Genomic DNA, 18,910 nt, shown 5'->3' on the forward strand with positions numbered 1-18,910 from the left:
GGGGTAAAAATTACTATTCCCACTCCAGAGAGTGCAACAGTAGGGAAAGCATTGGATAGCGTAGGGGTACAATTTACTATTCCCACTCCAGAGAGTGCAACAGTAAGGAAAGCGTTGGATAGCGTAGAGGTAAAAATTACTATTCCCACAACAAAGAGTGCAACAGTAGGGAAAGCGTTGGATACTGTAGGGGTAAGAATTACTATTCCCACTCCAGAGAGTGCAACAGTAGGGAAAGCGTTGGATAGCGTAGGGGTAAAAATTACTATTCCCACTCCAGAGAGTGCAACAGTAGGGAAAGTGTTGGATAGCGTAGGGGTAAAAGTTACTATTCCCACTCCAGAGAGTGCAACAGTAGGGAAAGCGGTGGATAGCGTAGGGGTAAAAATTACTATTCCCACTCTAGTGAAAATAAATTAATATAATTCACATAATTATCAATTAATCAATCAATAAAAATTAATTATCAATTAAGAATTAATTAGTTATCAATTAAAAACCTAATTAACAACTTGTTCAAAATAAATACCAATAAATTAATTAACATATTTAATTATTTATAACTAAATTCCTTCCCACCCTATTCCCCTATAAACCTACAACCCACTACAGAAAATAAATTAATATTATTCACATAATTATCAATTAATCAATTAATAAAAAATAATCATTTAAGAATTAATTAATTACCAATTAAAAATTAATTAACAATTTAATCAAAATAAATACCAATTAATTGATTAACATATTTAATTAATCATAATTAAATTACTTCCCACCCTATTCCCGTATAAACCCACAACCCGCTACAGAGAATAAATTAATGTAATTCACATATTTATCAATTAATCAATTAATAAAAAATAATTATCAATTAAGAATTAATTGATTACCAATTAAAATTAATTAACAATGTATTCTAAATAAATACCAATTAATTAATTAACATATTTAATTAATTATAATTAAATTACTTCCCACCCTATTCCCCTATAAACCCACAACCCGCTACAGATTAAATGACATAAAATTAATTACTTAATATAAATTACAAAAATATATACACTTTTCACACATATACTAACATAAAAAAACACTTTAAAAAATTCGATATTATTAAAAATTCGATATTTTTAATAAACTATATTATGTCCTTCGATATTTTGACAGTCTATATTTTTAAATTCGATATTACATTACTTACCTTCAAAACGATATTTTTGATGTCTATATTCTGTCCATTCGATATTTTGTCCATTCTATATTTTGGACTCGATATTTTGGTTTGTCTATATTTTGGAATCGATATTTTGACCATTTACCGCCTGGGTAAAGGTATATAACAGCCTTTACTACGAATCTGTCACCCCGCATGCAATTAGAACGTGGTCGTTAAAACAACTGTGTTGTAACAACGCATACCATTACCCCGCAAGGGGTAACTACTACTTGCGGAGGGGGGGAGAAGTTGTTGGATTTAAACTCCAATACCTTCCCTACTGTCCGCAGAGACTGAAGTTGGAATAGTAAATTATACTATTCCAACATCCAGAGCCTCCCTCCGCAAGTTGTTGTTACGACTTGCGGGGTAATGGTACGCGTAGTTACAACGCGGTCATTGTAACGACCGCGTTGTAACAACATGCGGGGTGACGGCAAGTGTAATAAAGAGGCATATTCATGGTTGATATATCTATGGTTTATAAATATGATTGATATCATCCTCTGTAGGAGTATAGCCCTTTTCCTACTTGAAAAGGCAGCTTCTTTGTCTTCTTTAATTGCCTGCACAGCATCGTCCACATGCTTGCTAAACAGTGCTTCTCCATCGTACGGCATTTCTAAGAATTTACTGTGGATTTCTGGTCTGAGCGATGTTGCTTTCAAACATCCCTGCCTCCTGAGAACAGCAGCTCCTAAAGGCTGGCGAAAACCTGTTGGCGCGATGTCCATTGACAAGTCAATCATACTAGAGAAAGTTCTTACCCCTTCTTGCAGGATCTTTTTTTACTTCTCCTCTCACATCTTCTGGCAAACGATCCATGTATGTGTTGATGTCTGACCACATTTGCCTATCATAGTGGCCAAAAATATCAAATGAAGTGGTGGCTGTAACACTAGTTGTGGCCATAGTGGAAAAAAGTTTTCCTACGTTATCCAAGTGCCCACCTTCTCTATCAGGCGGTGTGGAAATGAGTGATGATGGATTTTTGGATCGGCGTTAAGCTGTTTCTGGATGACCAATTAAGCATGCCAACGAATTTTCTGGTGCTGTAGCTGGGTTTTTCATTATTTTTATTATTTTTATAACTTCTTCCCAAATAAAAATTACAATAGGGATTGTTCTGATGATTTTTTAGCAGGTTCCTTGAAGTTGTATAAAACAGAATCCAACTGTTATATCGTCAGTATTAATTGAAACCTCTTTGCTGCCCTTTCTATTAAATTATTAAATCCACCAATCTCATCTGGGGGAAAGTCCAACGGTTATAGTGCTGGTGCAGCATCAGACAAGAGCAAAGAGGTTATTTTCCTTTTGAAGTATGTTCCAGAGAAGAAGTAATTAGAAGCCAATCATCTAGACAAAGCAACCTATTCTAAGCCTGGAGTTGAACAACAATGAATCCACTCTTGAAGCAGAGCAAAGCCCAGAGGGCAAGACCCTGTACTTTTGGTGAGATACGGCTATGAAATATGAAGCGAAGCACCCAGGACATTGATTGTTAACATGAATGCTCACTTTAGAACTAATTAAGCCTGGGCAAAGCACTACGCTACGTTTGCGTGGTTTGCGCTACTTCGCACTACGCGAATTGCACGTAGCACAGTGCAAACGTGTGTAGCGTAGTGCAGCGGTCATTTTTTGCTTGCTCATGGTCCTCAACGTCAAGTTGGCGACCGCGAGCAAGCAAAATGACATCCCAGCGAGACTTTTTCCTCGTTCGCGATCAGCAACAGCAAGTTGCTGATCGTGAGCGTGGAAAATAAACCTCCCGGTGAGTTTCTCAGTGCGGGGAGGTCAGGTTTCTCATTGCGAGTGGTCGCGTATGCTCGTGACCGCTCGGGATGAGAAACTACCAGTCCACGTTGAGAAAGCTGCTGCTCGAGTAGAAATCTACTCAAGCGGCAGAAAAAGACCGCTTGCACTGTGCAAGATGCAGTTTGCACAGTGCACAGTGCACTGTACGAACAGCATTTTGCACAGTGCACTACGCAGTTTGCGTACCATTGCGTAGCTCGTGTAGTGCAAAGTGCACTTCACGTAGCTATGTGTAGCGCTACTTCGCAAAACTACGCCCACGGTTAGAACCAATAGAATTATTCTCTGCAGGGTCTTCACATTGAAGGAAATCTTCTGTACCCATAGACTGATTATCCTGAGTCCAATGATAATCTAGAATCTCCCTGTTCACTTGGGAACAAGAAAGAGTATATTGAAATCTCCGGTCCTTTGTTGCTCTTTGTGTACATTAACTATTGCCTGCTTTTGTTATGTTATATTGATTTGTACAGAACACTAATCACCTGAGAGGGTATCCAGGCGCTTGGGCAGGTGTATAGGTTTGTGGTCCCCAAGGTGCTAATGCGAAGATCCAGGTCTTCAACTACTTGCAGAACTCAAGAAGTGAAGAGGAGGCTCTGAAGTGTTGAGGGAGGTTGTTCCATGTCTCGGTTTTGATGTAGGAGAATGAGCAACCTTAAGTTTTGCTTTTGCGAATGCGGTGAATGTGTGTGAGTGAGAGTCTGGCATCTGGGAGGTTGGTGAAAGTATATATAGCTGTTCCGGTATTCTGGTCCTGTGTTGTGTAGGGCTTTGTATGTGTGTGTAAGAAGTTCGAATTGGCTGCGCTTGTGCATAGGGAGATAATGAAGCTTCCTGAGGGGAGGTGTGATGTGGTTGCAGTGTGTGAGGTTGAGTATGAGTCTTGCAGCGGTGTTCTGGATGGTCTGTGGTGTGTAGGAGTTGTTTGGAGATTCCGGCATAGAGAATGTTACCACAGCCGTGCCTGCTGGTGATGAGTGCTTGTGTTAGGGTCTATCTGGTGTTCTGATGCAACGAGGAAAGGACTACTTGAAGCCAGGCAAGTATCTTTGAATGACAACATGGTCATGGGAGCTACAAAAGGTCCAAGAGTCTGTAGGAATACTGAAATACGTTATTTGATATATGTTCCTCATACCTTTAAGATCCCAAACATCTGAAGTAGGTTTTAACCAGCTCTCCAGGAAATGTTGCATCCAAACTCCAACTGGCCAGTTTGAGCTATTTCTAGCATAGTCAGGAACACCATGATTTTGCTGGAGAGGTATATTTTTGCTCCTGTTCGGAACAACCAGAAATACTTTACCTTTATTGTGCATGTGAGGGTGGAGGCAGATATCTTATGGATTGTCTAAAGTCATATCTCATGTTTGTGAAAACTGCTCAATGTGAGGCGCTAACGATTATTTTATTATTATCAAGTAATTAACAAGCAGTGATATGGACAACTAATTGGCACTCCTTCAATCTCAGGAGGAAGGTGTGTTGAAAAAACAAACCTGTGATTTGTTAATCTAATTCCAATTCCAAAAATTCTTTATTTCGGCCACAAGGGCCATAAAAGATGCAATAAAAAACATTACATAATTTTAAAACACAGTATTTACAATAAAAGGTCCTGCTAGGCCTGCATAAGGTACAAGATACGAAGTAATGTAAGTCAGGGGGACATTTTCTTCCTTATTATCCATGCTGCCATTAAAAATTTTGAAACCGCAAACACAATATGGCCCAGAGTGTTGGTCTTCATAACCCTGTAAGCCTGTGGGTACTTCCTAAAGCCCAGGTTCCGACACAAGGGTGCTATCCAGCGCCTCCTCGGGCTCCGGTAAGCATGACAACAAAACATTATGTGCAGATCATCTTCGTCGTGGGCTTTACAGCATGGACAGAGTTTGTCGCCCCCTGCAGACCATTTGTAGGTAAATACTTTAGTAGGGAGTGTACCAAACCTCCATTGCAGGAACAATTTCCTCGCCAAGAGAGGAAAAATAAAATCCATAAAAGGTTCAAACGCGTAAGAATTTTTGGATTCTAAAAAACGTCCCGTCAAGGTGCCACTATCATGAGCATTAACCATGTCAGCAAGGTATTTATTCTTATACAGCTGGGCAAGGGTTTTTCGCGAGATCCTTTGGCAGCCCTGAGCTGGATCATCCCATAAGTCTGGCAAATTCAAGCTAAACAGTTCCGACTTGATAAATGCCAGCCAGGGAATTTTGCAGTTGGCATTCAACCTCATGACGTGAATAAGATCCTGTCTATAGTGATGCAGTTCCTCGGTGGTCCAAATCCGATGCCAGAACTTCACAGGCTTCGACAGAAGATCCTCAGCAATAGAGGGAAGGCCCAGGTCGAATCTTAAGGGGAGGAGTGGCGTACCTTGCGGAAGAGCAAGTAAGCGCCTCAGAAAACAATTTTCCACCCCTGCCATGACCTTCCCTGCTTTGTGTCCCCACAGCTCACTGCCATACGAGGCTGCTGCCTTCGCTTGGGACCTGTAAGTTTCCAGGGCCGGGCTTACAGGCTTAAAGGTGGACTTATTGGCCACCTTCAAGAGTGCGCCCGATAGCTGGGAGAGTTTCAACCTGGATCTCGCTACCTGGGAGTCCCATGATAAATTTTCTTGCAGTGATACCCCCAGATATATAAAGGTCGAGACCCTCTCAAGAGTGGTATCCCCCAGTGTAGGGTTGGGTCTGGTATTGGTGGGGGGGTTGAAGATCATGAACTTAGTTTTTCACGTGTTCACCTCCAACCCATGCTGGCGACAAAAAATGCCAAAACCGTCCACAATCCTCTGGATCCCCATGGGGGATTTGGAAAGCAGGAGGGTGTCGTCGGCAAACATTATTGCCGGGACCCTCCTGCCTGCCAGAAGCGGGGCGTCATTGTCTTTAACAGCGTCAAGATGTTGAATGACGCTGTTGATGTACAGACAGAACAGGGTCGGGGCCAGGACACAGCCCTGTCTGACGCCTCGGCGGACGGGGAATTTGCCCGAGAGCTTTCCATCCCTCCCACACCTTACTTGTGCAAAGTTGTTCTCGTGCAACCTGATGATGATACTAAGAAGGTGGGGGGGTACTCCTAGCTTGTGCAGAACCTCCCATAGCTTGCCTCTGGGGACGAGGTCAAAGGCTGACCTCAGGTCCACGAAGACCATGTACAACCGTCCTCCCTCCAGCGTGACCGTCTTCCAATATAGGAGAAGGAGGCGGAAGATTTGGTCCATGGTCGACGTGTTCTTCCTGAAGCCAGCCTGAAGGGGGCTCATGATGTCATTGTCCTCCGCCCAGTCTGTGAGATGGTTTAGAATGAGGCGCGCAAAAAGCTTTTGGGGCACATCAATTAGGCTAATGGGCCTGTAGTTGGCGGGGAGCAGAGTAGATCCCTTCTTGTGGATTGGTACAATCTCTGCCCCCAGCCATGACCCGGGGATCGCCATACCTCCTAAGATGGCATTAAAAAGAATGAGAAGGTATGGACCCCAGATGTCCGGGTGAAGCCTAAAGAGATCCCCGGGTAACCTATCCAGGCCTGGCGCCTTCCCCAATGGTAAATGCTCCAGGGCAACTTCCACTTCCCCCAAGGATAATTCCATGCCAGAAACCTGGGAGCCGAGGGGCACTTGCAGAACTATGTCAGGGCAGGAGTCAGTGTCTTGATAAAGCACCCCAAAATAGGCCTCCCAAACCGCGGGGGAAATATTAGGTTCGATTGCTTTATTGAGCTCCCCTGTCCCATTGTTTACAAGGGCCCAGAATTTCCGGGAATCCCTGGCTTTTAGGGCATCATGGAGGTCCTGCCAGTGGTTCCAGTCCCACTCGGACCTGGCAGTCGCCATCACTGATTTATAGTATTTCCTGAGGTCACATACCTTGGCCTTATTGGACCCCTCTTTTATTGCAGCAATAAGCTCAGATTTTGCTGCCCTACAGGAGGAGGTATACCAAGTGGGAACATGGGTCTTTTTCTTTCGAGTTGGCACCACCGGGTAGAATACCTCAGCCAAATCCCTCACTAGGTCCTGGTGTATATTACCCAGTTTCTCATTATATTCTGGGATCCTTGGCTCATCCAGAAGTGCATCCACCTCCATAAACCTTGGGAGTGCCAGCTCATATAGCTTGTTAATGGCCACTTCTGAGCTCACCAGCTTCCCCCACTTGACCCGGCGCCTATTTGTTGTGAGGAGCAATTCCCCCACATCTTCCCCTCGATCTACTGGGGATACAGCCGCCGAGGGCAAAGGGCACTGGATGTTTAGACAAAGGGCATTATGATCACTATCTGCCCTATTTATCACCCCAAAGTCAAGTACTTTTGGCCAGAGTGTAATGTCCACCATGATGTAATCTAGCCTCGACTCATGGCCCCTTCTGTTGAAAGTGCACACTGAGGGGGTATCGGAAGGAGTACGACCATTACAGGCCCTCAGTGCGCAGTTCAAGGTAAGGGACATGAGTTGAAGTGCTAGGGGGGACCAGGCTTTGGGGTGGGGAGAAGACGAGGGTGGCACCCCCCAGTAGTCATCCATTTGTTAATCACACCCCCCAACACCAGGTGTGTTAACCCACTGAGCTCAAAACCGCCACCCCTTCCGCCCCCAATTCCCCTCCACAAGGTCAGTCTAGTTGTGCCCCTGATTGCAACTATACTCTCATCTCAAAAGGCAAATGTGTACACTTGACTCACTTGCCTCACTCTTCCAAAGCAGATCCCATCAATTGACCCTAATGGGCCACCATCCTCAGTACCTGAGATAAGCTTCCTCAGATAGTGCACAGGTCGAGAGAGGGAAATGCTCTGGCCGGACAACAAGAGACACACAATTGATGGATGGAATGCAGAGCAAATCAAAACATTTACCCCCAGTCAAGAGATCTGAGTTAAATTCATCATCCTTTTGCTCACCATGCCACCCCAGTTTAGACCTGACCATTTGCAATCAGTCTTGACCCTGTGCCTCAAGGTAACAGTCCAGCCCGAACTGCCAAGCCAGGTCCTCCCTGGACCGGGAACAAGCATCCTAGGACTGGTTTCAAGGTTTCACCCCTCTTCAGCCAGGATAGCTTGAATCCAGTGGGACAGTGAGCCCGGGACCCACGTCTGGGCATACCTGGCGCACTTAGGGCGCGAAAGCAAAAGACCACAATTAATGGGCAGAATGCAGAGCAAATCAATATATTCACCCCCAGTCAAGAGATCTGGGTTAAATCCATCATTCTTTTGCTCACCATGCCACCCCAGTTTAGACCTGGCATGTTGGCATGGTGAGCAAAAGAATAATGGATTTAACCCAGATCTCTTGACTGTGGGTAAATGTTTTCAATTTTTCTGCATTCCATCCATCAATTGTGTGTCTTTTGCTGGCTGGACAACAGCACGCCTCCTGGGTCTCTTGAAGAGGTATAAAGGAAGAATCCTTCAAGGCAGTGCTTTAAAGGGACAGGTACTGTCCGGTGCTCGGTACCTGCACTTCTATATTTCCATTTCAAGCACCCCTGCAAGGTTTAACTGTTGATGTCCAAAGACAGTTTGGTGTAAGTGTTGAATGTGTTCTGTGTACACTCCTGTTTCTGGGCGCCTGCAGGATCTCCCATTACACCCCCGCCGCCAGAGCGTGTGTCTGATCTTCTAAGAGGACAGGGTCTCCCCTCCGCCTGAACCACAGCCCCTCACCCCTCAGTAAAGTGCTCTCTGCTCTGCTCTCTTCTCGTCTGTGGGGCGCTTCCGGCGAAGGTGTGCTTTAGCGAACCACCGGCACTAATCCCAGTCAGTCACTAAAATAGGCACCCCTCAGGCCCTAGACGGGAATCACACGCCCTCGTTCGGGGAACCCTCTCGTGCGCCATCAAACGCCCCGCAGTGCGCGCTACGCAGGGTATTCAAAAAAGTTGGTGTCCTTTGACGAGGAGCCGGTTCTCTGTTTAACCCGCCGCCCTAATACTGAACCTCTTACTAAGCCTCTCTCTCCCCTGACATCCCTCCCCCCACATCACCAGAAAAGAATGGCATCTTCAGTGGTTCTGCGAACCTGCCGAGTTGCCTCACACCCGATGCGCTGCGTTCTGTCGAAAAGAAGGAGCCCCCCCCCCCCCCCCTCCACCCCCACCATCCCCCAAACACGAGATTCACCTTCGGACGGCGCCCCCTTCCACCCCTGCAATGTGTGCTGTTCACGTGCATTCAACGAGGGACTGTCAGGCTTCCAGTCCCTCTTTCAATGCACGTGATAGTGTCAGTCGAAGGGTGCTGTATGGAGCACCTGTTGCCTCCATCCTCCTCCCGGATCATTCGCTGAAGCCGAGACCCCCGCCCACTTACGCCCCCCTCCTTTCTCGGGGAATATTCGCCGTGCGGCCTCACACCTCATGCTGTGCGCTCTGTCCCCAAATATTCGACGGGTTGGTGACCACTGGGACGTTACCGGGCACCGCCCTCCCTCTCGACGAGAGAGGAGTCGCGCATCCTTATCCGGGACTCTCGCCGCGTGCCCCCACATCTCATGCTGTGGGTGAGTGGCTGTCAGCTGATGATGCACCCACCCCCCAGTAAGGCACTCCTCTCGTAATATTCCTTTAAATAATACATAAAGGGGGCCCCCCCATCTCACACCAGCCCGCAGTAAGCATTGAAGGCGATGGGTTCTGTGCGCCTCAAACTGATGACAGGTCAGCTGAACACTCGGCTCTCCCAAACCCCGCCCCTTGGGTACGGGATCCTGCAGCTCCCACCTAGGGGACCCTCACACCTCTAGTAATGCGCACCCCTGGATGTGTTTTCAGGGCGGCCCTGGTGGCACCCCTAGGGAACACTGTGTTCATCCAGCCTAAGCACATCCACGTTCCCTCCGCGCGCACTCAGCTCAGTGGGCTCGGCAGCACCACCCTGAAAGTGCTGGAGTTATTGAAAGCTGCAGTGAGGACATACTGTGCCCCCTCCCACCCCACCACCAAGTTGATATTGTCCAAAAGCTGGGATATGCATCTGGATGGCCAACAAAATGACCCGCCCACTGCGTATTTGCAACCCTGCGTGCCCCTCTGAAGCAAATCCCCAGAGGTGGTGCTGTCAGTGATGGTGGCTCATTTAGGGGAATTCCTTACTCCCCAATGTCCCACCCAATCCACTGTTCTTATGGCACGAAATACCCCTGGACACCCCGAAGACCATCCCCACCGCAACTTCTCGCGGCCCCTCAATATAGTGTGCGCTCTGCTGCGGCTTTCAGATGAGATACCTCTCGTTTTGTGCTCAGGGGTCTCCCTGTCCCCACCCGCAGCCCCACAAGCACGGAAGTAATTTATGGAAAATCCCAGAGGGCCCCTGGCCCGCTACTCGCCCGTGCGCTCTTGCGCACGGCATTCGTTGGAATGGTAGCTGTTGACGCGTGCTTCGGGGGACACCCCGTCTCCACCCTCCTCGCGCTCCCTGGGGATGCCTCTGCGCGCACGGAGCACACATCCAACGAGCTGTAAGCAGGGGCTGTGGAGCGCCAAATAATTAGATTCAGCCTGGAACAGAAGACGCATTTCTTTGGCTCCAGTGGCGCACAAAGAATGTGTCAAGAGCGCCGGGACGCCGTCGGAGAGTGTCGGCTGCGCATTGACTCACCCTGGTTTTATAGGTTCCTGCCGCAGCCCGGCTGGGGCAGCTCGGGCCCGGCCGCCCAGCCGCGCGCCCTGGAACAGAGAGGGTTCTGTCCACGTGGGCTTGCGCCGCTCTTTCCCCTCAGACTATATGGCTAAGAAGACATTTGCTGATTTTTCTCTGCACAAGAAGTTGGTTGTTGTTTGTCCCCGTCGCCTCTCGTAAACACATATTTCCACTGACTTTTCATTAAAAAACAGAAAACTGGACGTTTATTGAGTTGAACGGCCGGGTCTCAGATTAGAAACGCATTTCTGCATAACACGTACTTCACAAGCTTAAATGGGAGACCCTTGCTCCAGCTACCCCTCACTTCATTCCAAGGCACCGCTTTCAATTTACCACTCGCATACCTGGCACGGTAAACTACTTATGAAATAAAGGTGGAGAGACATTTCACTTGTTGCGCATCTTTCATTGATGGGTTGAAATTCAATTTCCACATCCAGATATTTTAAGACTAAAATTGTTTGAAATTCGTTTTCGACATCCAGACATCTGAAGTTGGCCTGTCCCTTGTGTGAGAAGTACGTCCACTCTTGTTCTCGTATTGTGCGCCTGCCTCTCGTATTCCAATTAAATGTAGGACTAACACAAATGCAAAATGCATGGACCCAATTCAGCACTGCAAATACTGCCGGCGCCCAGTAAAGAACAATTTGAGATCCCGGCTCTTGCGTTCAAACTGTCTGCCTGTACACAGCTGCATTGCAATGTCAGTGGTATGTCAGGCTATAGGAAACCCGCGTCCTGACATTAGAGAGAACGGCAGCCCTGCATTTTTAAAATGTGCGTCAACTCTATCAGTTTAAGGGACTCACTAGAAAAAGGCGTCGATAATCCTTAACCCACGGCCCCACACACAAACACCAGAGACCTAACAATCATATGCAGCCATTATTGTATGCTGGACGGCTGACGGTTGCGTCACTGTACTCCGGCTTGGGAGTCGCGGGACGGCCAAGGTGGGCACAGCACCATTATGGCATTATGTTGCCAATTGGTTAGCTATAGTCCAGATAAACCTATACAGACCCACAGTACCGGGCAGTGTTAGCCATGAAACAAGTCCAGTTGACCTAAGGATTGTATCTTGCAAGGTTGTTTGAAAAACCAGGTCAAAATCTAAACTGGGCCAACTCTGCCTTTCATCCTTCAAGAAACCAAAATCTCCACGATTGAACTTTCTGATCGAGCACCTGTATTTCTACAGTGCTTTAAGCCAGCCATCTGAGAAGGCAGTATGTATACAACAAGCCTCCCAGATGTAAAACAGGCATTGTTATATGGTTTCTGTCCAGCTTCTACTTTTCATAAACACACTATACATTGCACTGGAGCCAGCCATACACCTGTTGAGGTGTGCAATGAGTCTTTTACGGTAATAAGCTGCTCAACGCATGCCACAAACTGGAAAAGTTGCATTGCTGGCACATAGCTGCCTCTGGTGGAATTTACTAATTGCTGCTCTTTCCACCCAGCAAAATGTCCTACGTGTTGATCGTGGAGGGACAGGAGGCTGAGTCAACCATGACAGGACGCACATGTAAAAGTCCGGAGTATAGTCTCCAGTAGGGGCATAAACCCACCATGGTGCAACACTCCTAATATAACCCATGACCTCCAGGTGAGCCCCAGATCTCAGTACAGCTGTCTAATACACTGAACTATCTCACTCCACTGGGGTGAAAGTTAGACGATTTTCAGCTGCTAAATAAAGGCCATGACCTTTGCACTTGTATTGCTCTGGTGACCTGCAGTTTATAAACACATCTCTGCAGCAGGCACCCAAAACAATGCACTAACTAACCGGGATGTAACACTGTGACCTCCATGTTACAGGCAGCTCTGTTTAGCAGAAGCCCAAACTCACTCACTGCTAACATTCGGACCAGTGGCCTTCAGTGTCATATGCTGCCATTACGAATCGACTGTCTCAGTTTTATTTCAATCTATTCGAACCTGTAGCCTTTAGTCGACAAGTTATCTATGCAGCAGGTACCAAGGCTACTGAGCTATTTTAAAGGTGAGTGCCACCGGTAGGTCACACAAAGATGCCTTTAGCAGGTGCATGGGCCCACTCAGCCAGGCGGTCTGGATCTGCAGAGGTCAGAGACGGTATTGTGTCAATGATGCTGTCTTAAAACTGTTAGAACCTGTGACCTGCAGCTCAGACACAGATTGCAGCAGCAGCAGACCCATGGGTACGCTTTACTGGGGTTTAAAACTAACACCTGTAAGTCATACATGGGTGTCTTTAGTAGATGCACAGGCTACTCATGTAGATCAAACATACAGCCTCCTAGATGGCACAGACATGTGGACCTGCATCCAGGGCAGGACTGGGACTATAGGCCCAGGCACCAAAATAAAAGTGGCCCTTGTAGCGAAAGACATAGCTAAAAAAGTGGGTCAAATGTGCAAATCGGGGCAGTTTTCAACTTGTAAAAGCACTCTGCATATGTATTTTACAAGATATGGGCGACTGCATGCATTTGTGCTTCTTGTAGGTAATGCTTGTGGTAATACCAGAGAACAAATCGGCCCAACAGGTCATAAAACAGGCCCACAAATATAACAAAAAAAGGCCATTGCTGTGAAATGCCAGTTTCTCCTATAGGCCAATCCGAACCTGCCGGCATCCCACCCTTTGGCCTTTGTACTTTTTGAACATGTGACCTGCATCATACACATAGTTCAATGCAGCAGTCACTGCGTGACCAGCCGAGCTGCCTTCTGGTAAGTGCTTGAAATGGGAAAATAGAAGTGCAGGTACTCCGTATCAGAGTATTTGCTATGTTTCTGAGAAGTGTCGGTACTCTACAATTAAAAGTATTACGTCTCTCTTGATAAGTGCCTGTACTCTCCCTCGCAAAATAAAAAATTGCCGGTACTCCATACCGGACAGTACCGGACCATTGAAAGCACTGCTTCTGGTGATTTATTTTGAAGTGTGACCTGCAGCTCACGCTCCAATGGGTTTCACAGGTGCAGACAATCAGTAAGCAACATAAACTGTCATTCAATCCTCTGGCCTCCAGGAGACAGATGTCAAGGTGCCTTGCACTGGCTGCGTTGTATGTATCAGTACCATCTGAACCCATGGCCACCAAGTTACCTGAATAACTCTTCCGCTTGCGCAGAATCCTACTGACCCAACATGTAGTTGTGACCGACAGGTCATACACATCTCGTCAGCTATGTCACTGAGTTATCACACTGGGATTTGCCACAGTCTCTCACACGCCACACGCACGCTGCTCGGAGCAGGCCCTCTCCACCCTCAGCTCTCTCTCGCCCCGCTCCCCCCGCCAGCCTCAGGTGGTGGCCCTGGCACGGACAGTGGCACTCACCCCTCTCGCTGCTCTGGATGGCATGCACCACGTCGTCGGCGTCGACGTGCTTGGTGTCGTCGAAGCTGTAGAAGGCCATGTGGAAGCCCTCCTCCTGGAGGGCCACGTGCACCCCCTCGACGGTGAAGTAGCAGTTGCGCTCCACCTTGTCGTCGCTGTACACCAGCATGGCGCGGTTCCACTTGTGGTAGCGGAACATGGCCAGGAACATCTCGCCCATCTTGGAGTAGGCGGGCGAGACGCGCGTCAGGTGCGAGTACTCGCCGCCCTTCAGGGTGAAGCCGGTGGCCAGGGCCCCGGCCGAGATCATGGGCACGTTCCAGTGCGCAGCCAGGCGCGCCACCGGCGCGGCCGCGTACTCGCAGACGGGCCCCAGGATGAGGTCGGGGCGCTGGCGCTCCAGGGCCGCGTCCACCAGGCTGAAGAGCGCCTTGTTGCCGCACTCCGAGTCCCCGTAGTCCACGCTGAAGCGCACCCCCGGCAGGCGCGTGGCGTTCTCGCGCAGGGTGCGCAGCGCAAACTCGATGGCCGGCCTGACCCGTGCCAGGGAGAACATGTACATGTTGTCCTTGGGCAGCAGCACCAGCATGTTCACCTTGTCATCGTCCGCAGGGCTGCTGCTGCTGCCTGCGCGTGGCACCAGAGCCAGGGAGAGGCTGAAGAGAAGGAAAAGGGATGGCATGCTTGGAAATAACAGGAAGAGATGTGCCATTCTTCCAGGGAAGGGCTGCACTTGTTCTCCGCTCTTTCTTCGGATTCTGCCAATGAAAAAGTTGCTTGAGATGTTAAAACTTCAAGCTGCAGAGAAAAGGCGGAGCGGGTGCATGCGCTTGGGAAAGGTGCTCCTTTTCTCCTACAGTCACAAAGCGTCTTGGAGTGCGCCGCTCAGCGCTGCCATTGGTGGAGCATCTCCTGTTTGATCTTGTGCAGTCTCCCTGGTTCTTCTTGCCATAGGCTCTGTTTAAATAGTGTGGCAGCCAAGCTCGTTACCACACATGGTGCTCAGAGGAAGAGGCTCGCTTTTTCCCCCCCTTCAGGAGTTACTCATTAACATTCCTGCGTCATTCCTCAGCCACCCGCCTCCTTCTTAAAGCTGCACACTCCCGGGGCTGCCCTGCGCAGCATTGTTTGCAGGGGGCGTGGGGAGAAGGGGCAGGAGGGAGGGAAGGAGGGCCCGGCTACTGACATGTCACCTCATTTGACTGAGGGCAGCGATGCGCTCCGAGCGCAGGGGCTCCCGCGCAGCCCGTCTGTGGCTCTACCTGTTGAGGCTCAGGTTTGACAGCGAGGTACTCGAAGCCTCTTTCAGCGCACGAATGTCTCGAAGGCAAAGCGCACACGCCCCACCTCACGTGTCTGGGTAATCAGAAGTAGCCGTGCTGCCCATGCTGAAGGAGGTTGTATTGCATTGCAGTTGCGTTTATATAGCGCTTACAACCACTGGCGAGGCATTCAAGCGCTTACGTTATTGCACGTTTCCACTCTTCTCAGGCTATGACAGTTTTTGCTACAGGAAAACCATGCCAGCCGCTCCCAGTTCTTTGGCGTTTGAAAGCCCGCGCATTTGAGCGTTTTCACGGTGTAATTGTTGGAGAGAACAGGGATGCTTGGAGCCACCTGCTTTTGAACGGCGCCGCCCTGTACTAGTGACAACACATATGTTTAATAGTGCCAGAACCACATTTCTGTCGTCTCTAACTATTGCAAATGACCCTTTACCTATATCAAATTCATCTTCGAATTTACTGATTTAAAGGCTGGAATGTGGTCTATCCTGCCAATATTTCATTTCGTGACCTTCACAACACCGCACTTCAGCTCGCTGAGCCACCCTTCTTCCTTGCGCTAGGTTGATGGTACTCTCTCTCCCGGGTTCATTAATCATTCTAAGATATATTGCTCTGGCTGTACAACTAAGCCATTTGTCTGTCTTGTGAGGCGCTGAAGACAGTCACAGCGGGCCTGAGCGCTTTGCTTGTAGAGAGAGGACTCACCTGCGTGGTTCTCTCGGCGCAGCACATCCCTGAAGAGGCGGTAAACATCCGCGCTCAGCAGTTTATATGTGAAGAAGAAATAGAGAGGCGTATTCACGAGCCCTCTGCGCCACTTTTGCGTCCTTTTTACATGGGAAAAGTGACGTACGGGTGGCGCAAGGGGCTTGTAAATATGCCCCTGAGATTACACCGGACCTTATCTACAAGCCCCTTACGCCGCCTGTACGTCACTATTCCGATATTAAAAGTGACGCACCGGCTGCGCCTCCTCGTGCGGTACTCCACTGCACACGAGTGACCACATCTACCTTTACAGCCGAAGGAGGTGGTGCATTATTTAATTTACTTTAACGGGTGTTGGACATTTCTACTCTGGTAGAAACTTGGAAATCTCCTCCGCGAATTCCGCCAGTGTCAAGCCTGTTCCAGGGGTCCCCACTTCCGGTAGCGCTTGACAGTCACTTGCGTGTCCTCCTGTAAATAAAGATAGTGGAGCCGGCGCACGACCTGCCTTGAAGCACCGTGGTTACCTTCAGCCGGTTCAAATCCTGTTGTTAATTATGTTATTCACTCACTCATCCGCGCACCCACCCATTCATCTGACATTTATTCAAACATTCACTCAAACGCATTTATTCGCGCAATCACTCTCCTGTATTGGTAATTACTCGTCCATTCACTTTTCACTCACTCACCTATACACTGACTCACTGGTCACGCAGACCTCTTGGGACCGCATTCACCCCCATACAATCGCTCACTCACGGACTTGCTTTCTCCTTCACTCACTGACTTGCCCTTTTATGCACTCACTCCCCCATCTATCCACTCACTCCCCTGCTCGCGCATGCACTCACGCCCTTTATCACTCGCGTGTTTGATTAATGTAAAGTCGACCCGGCTGTCGGCAGCTACTTCTCATCACGTGATATTGCGGGCTGTGAGTGTTCTGAAACCTGGCTGCTAACTGGATTGAAGACTGTGGGGTACAAAAAGCGCTTTGAGACCTTCCGGTATTAAGCGCTCTACAAATCAAAATTAACAATAACAAGAGGCTTGATGCGAAGTGCAACTCCTCCGCCAGGTGGCGTGCGAGGGATGGTTAGTGGGCTGGGGTCACACCTACACTGACCTGACAATGTCCATCAGATATAAACAGATTTCCCCCGTGGACTCCCAATGGAAAACCCATGCTGCTCGCAGAGAATTCACTCAAGCACTGACAGCTTAGCTTGTATGATGTTTGGAGAGAAGAGGTTACAGTGGCGCCCCTTGGAGCCCCCTCTGGGGTCCATCCCTCAGATCTGCCCTTTTATCTGGTTAATGTCAAGAGCTAAGTGCACTCTGTAGTCACAGGGGACCCTTCCCCGCTCTTTTAAAAATAAAATAAATTAAGTGCAAATTCAAGGCCCTGTTATTCCAGAGGGGGAGGGTGACCTTTCCAGACAGAACTGGCACCGGTGGAATGAAAACCGCCTGTGCCCGGGACCGCTCCGGAGTGGTTTTTAATCAGTGACTTCACTCGCTGGGGTGGCCGGGGGTCCCCGCTGATTCTGGTATGTGTGAGTGCGCTCGCAGCATTCTGGGCTGCTGAGCAAAGCCCCCCAGAGGGAACATTCTTTGGAAACGCTGGTCAGTCACCCTGCCGCCTCATGGGGCAGCGCATGGGTGGGACCCCCGCAGAGGGCTGGCCGGACACCCTTGGGGCTGAGGGGCGACTGGCAGCTTCCCTTCTCAAGACTCCGGGGACAGAAGAATGTGAGGTGGGGCGTCCAGGGCGCTTGCCACGGCACAGCGGGAGGACAGGGCTGACTGACTGCAGGTCTTGTTTCACGATTAATTTCACTTCTGGATGCAAGGGGTGGGGGCGGGGCAGGGGCCGTGTACCGTGTGGGCAGTCATTCCCAGAGCTTCGCTCCCTCTGGAGCTTCCGGCCACGTCCTGCCCCGGGTCACCAGCCGCACGCTGCCTGCTGTCAGCTAGATCCCATGTGGCTCAGGGGGAGGTAGGTGGGAGCACGCCCCTACACCTGGCGTGTGCAGACCGGCTTCTGTGGAACATTTTATTCCCGCAGCACAATTGCAAGAAATCCTGCCTCGCAGCACGCTTGCATCCGACTGATGTTTGTGGCCCACTGCAAGAAGAATGAGAACCGCTGCAGTGATTTCCCGTTTTTTTCTCCATTATTAATATTTCATGGTTTGATAACATTCCGAAATGTTGATACATGTTTGGGTGGGGGTGGGACGACTGATAATTTTTCCAAAATGCAATGTTATTATTATGGAACCATTCACTGTCTTCCTTCCACATCTTTAATTAAGTTCCAAGTTCTACTCCGGCCTTACTAATTCTGCTTCCAAGTAATACGAATACTTGAGTAGCGCGGTGCGTGGCTGCCACCTAGTGGCTTCAAATAATATTTTGATTGTTACAGCGCTTATGTTATGAATAAGAAGACCATGGGAAGGAAGCAAGCGCTCGCGCTAGTCATTTACGTTTAATAAAAAAATACACGGAGCTTCTTCCTAGGAGTTGTAGGCATAAATCTGTGACCTCTCAGTGGAAACGTCTGTTTGGAAAACGCAAAGCATAACCACAACCATAGGAGACAGCTCTTACATGTGGATGCGGGGTCTTGAAGAGAAAAAGTTGAGCCAGTGGCATTGAAATTATGCAGAGGGGAGAACCAATTTATACGGCAGGTTTGACTAAATTATGCGACAAAAAGCTTATGCAGCACATTTTATGATATAAGAGGTAAAGTATCCCCAGCAGTACATTATAAGGATATTGAAAATCACTGAAGAGTTCCATAACCATATAGAGGAATGAGGTTTAAGGTGGAGTTCCTTTGTAAGGGA

At 48.6% G+C, this 18,910-nt stretch overlaps 1 protein-coding gene across 2 annotated transcripts in view; it reads right to left on the reverse strand.

The window, feature by feature from the left end:
* Window positions 1-15,052, reverse strand: part of NPR3 (natriuretic peptide receptor 3) — a 209,138-nt gene extending 194,086 nt beyond the window's left edge. For both annotated transcript variants that reach the window (XM_078674915.1, XM_078674914.1), the window contains exon 1: window positions 14,053-15,052. In XM_078674915.1, coding sequence (XP_078531041.1) covers window positions 14,053-14,764 — 712 coding nt within the window. In that variant the 5' untranslated portion in view covers window positions 14,765-15,052. The remainder of the gene's footprint in view (window positions 1-14,052) is intronic.
* Between the last annotated feature and the right edge of the window lie 3,858 nt (window positions 15,053-18,910).

The sequence above is a fragment of the Lissotriton helveticus genome, chromosome 2_1, assembly GCF_964261635.1.
Source record: "Lissotriton helveticus chromosome 2_1, aLisHel1.1, whole genome shotgun sequence".
NCBI lineage: Eukaryota > Metazoa > Chordata > Amphibia > Caudata > Salamandridae > Lissotriton > Lissotriton helveticus.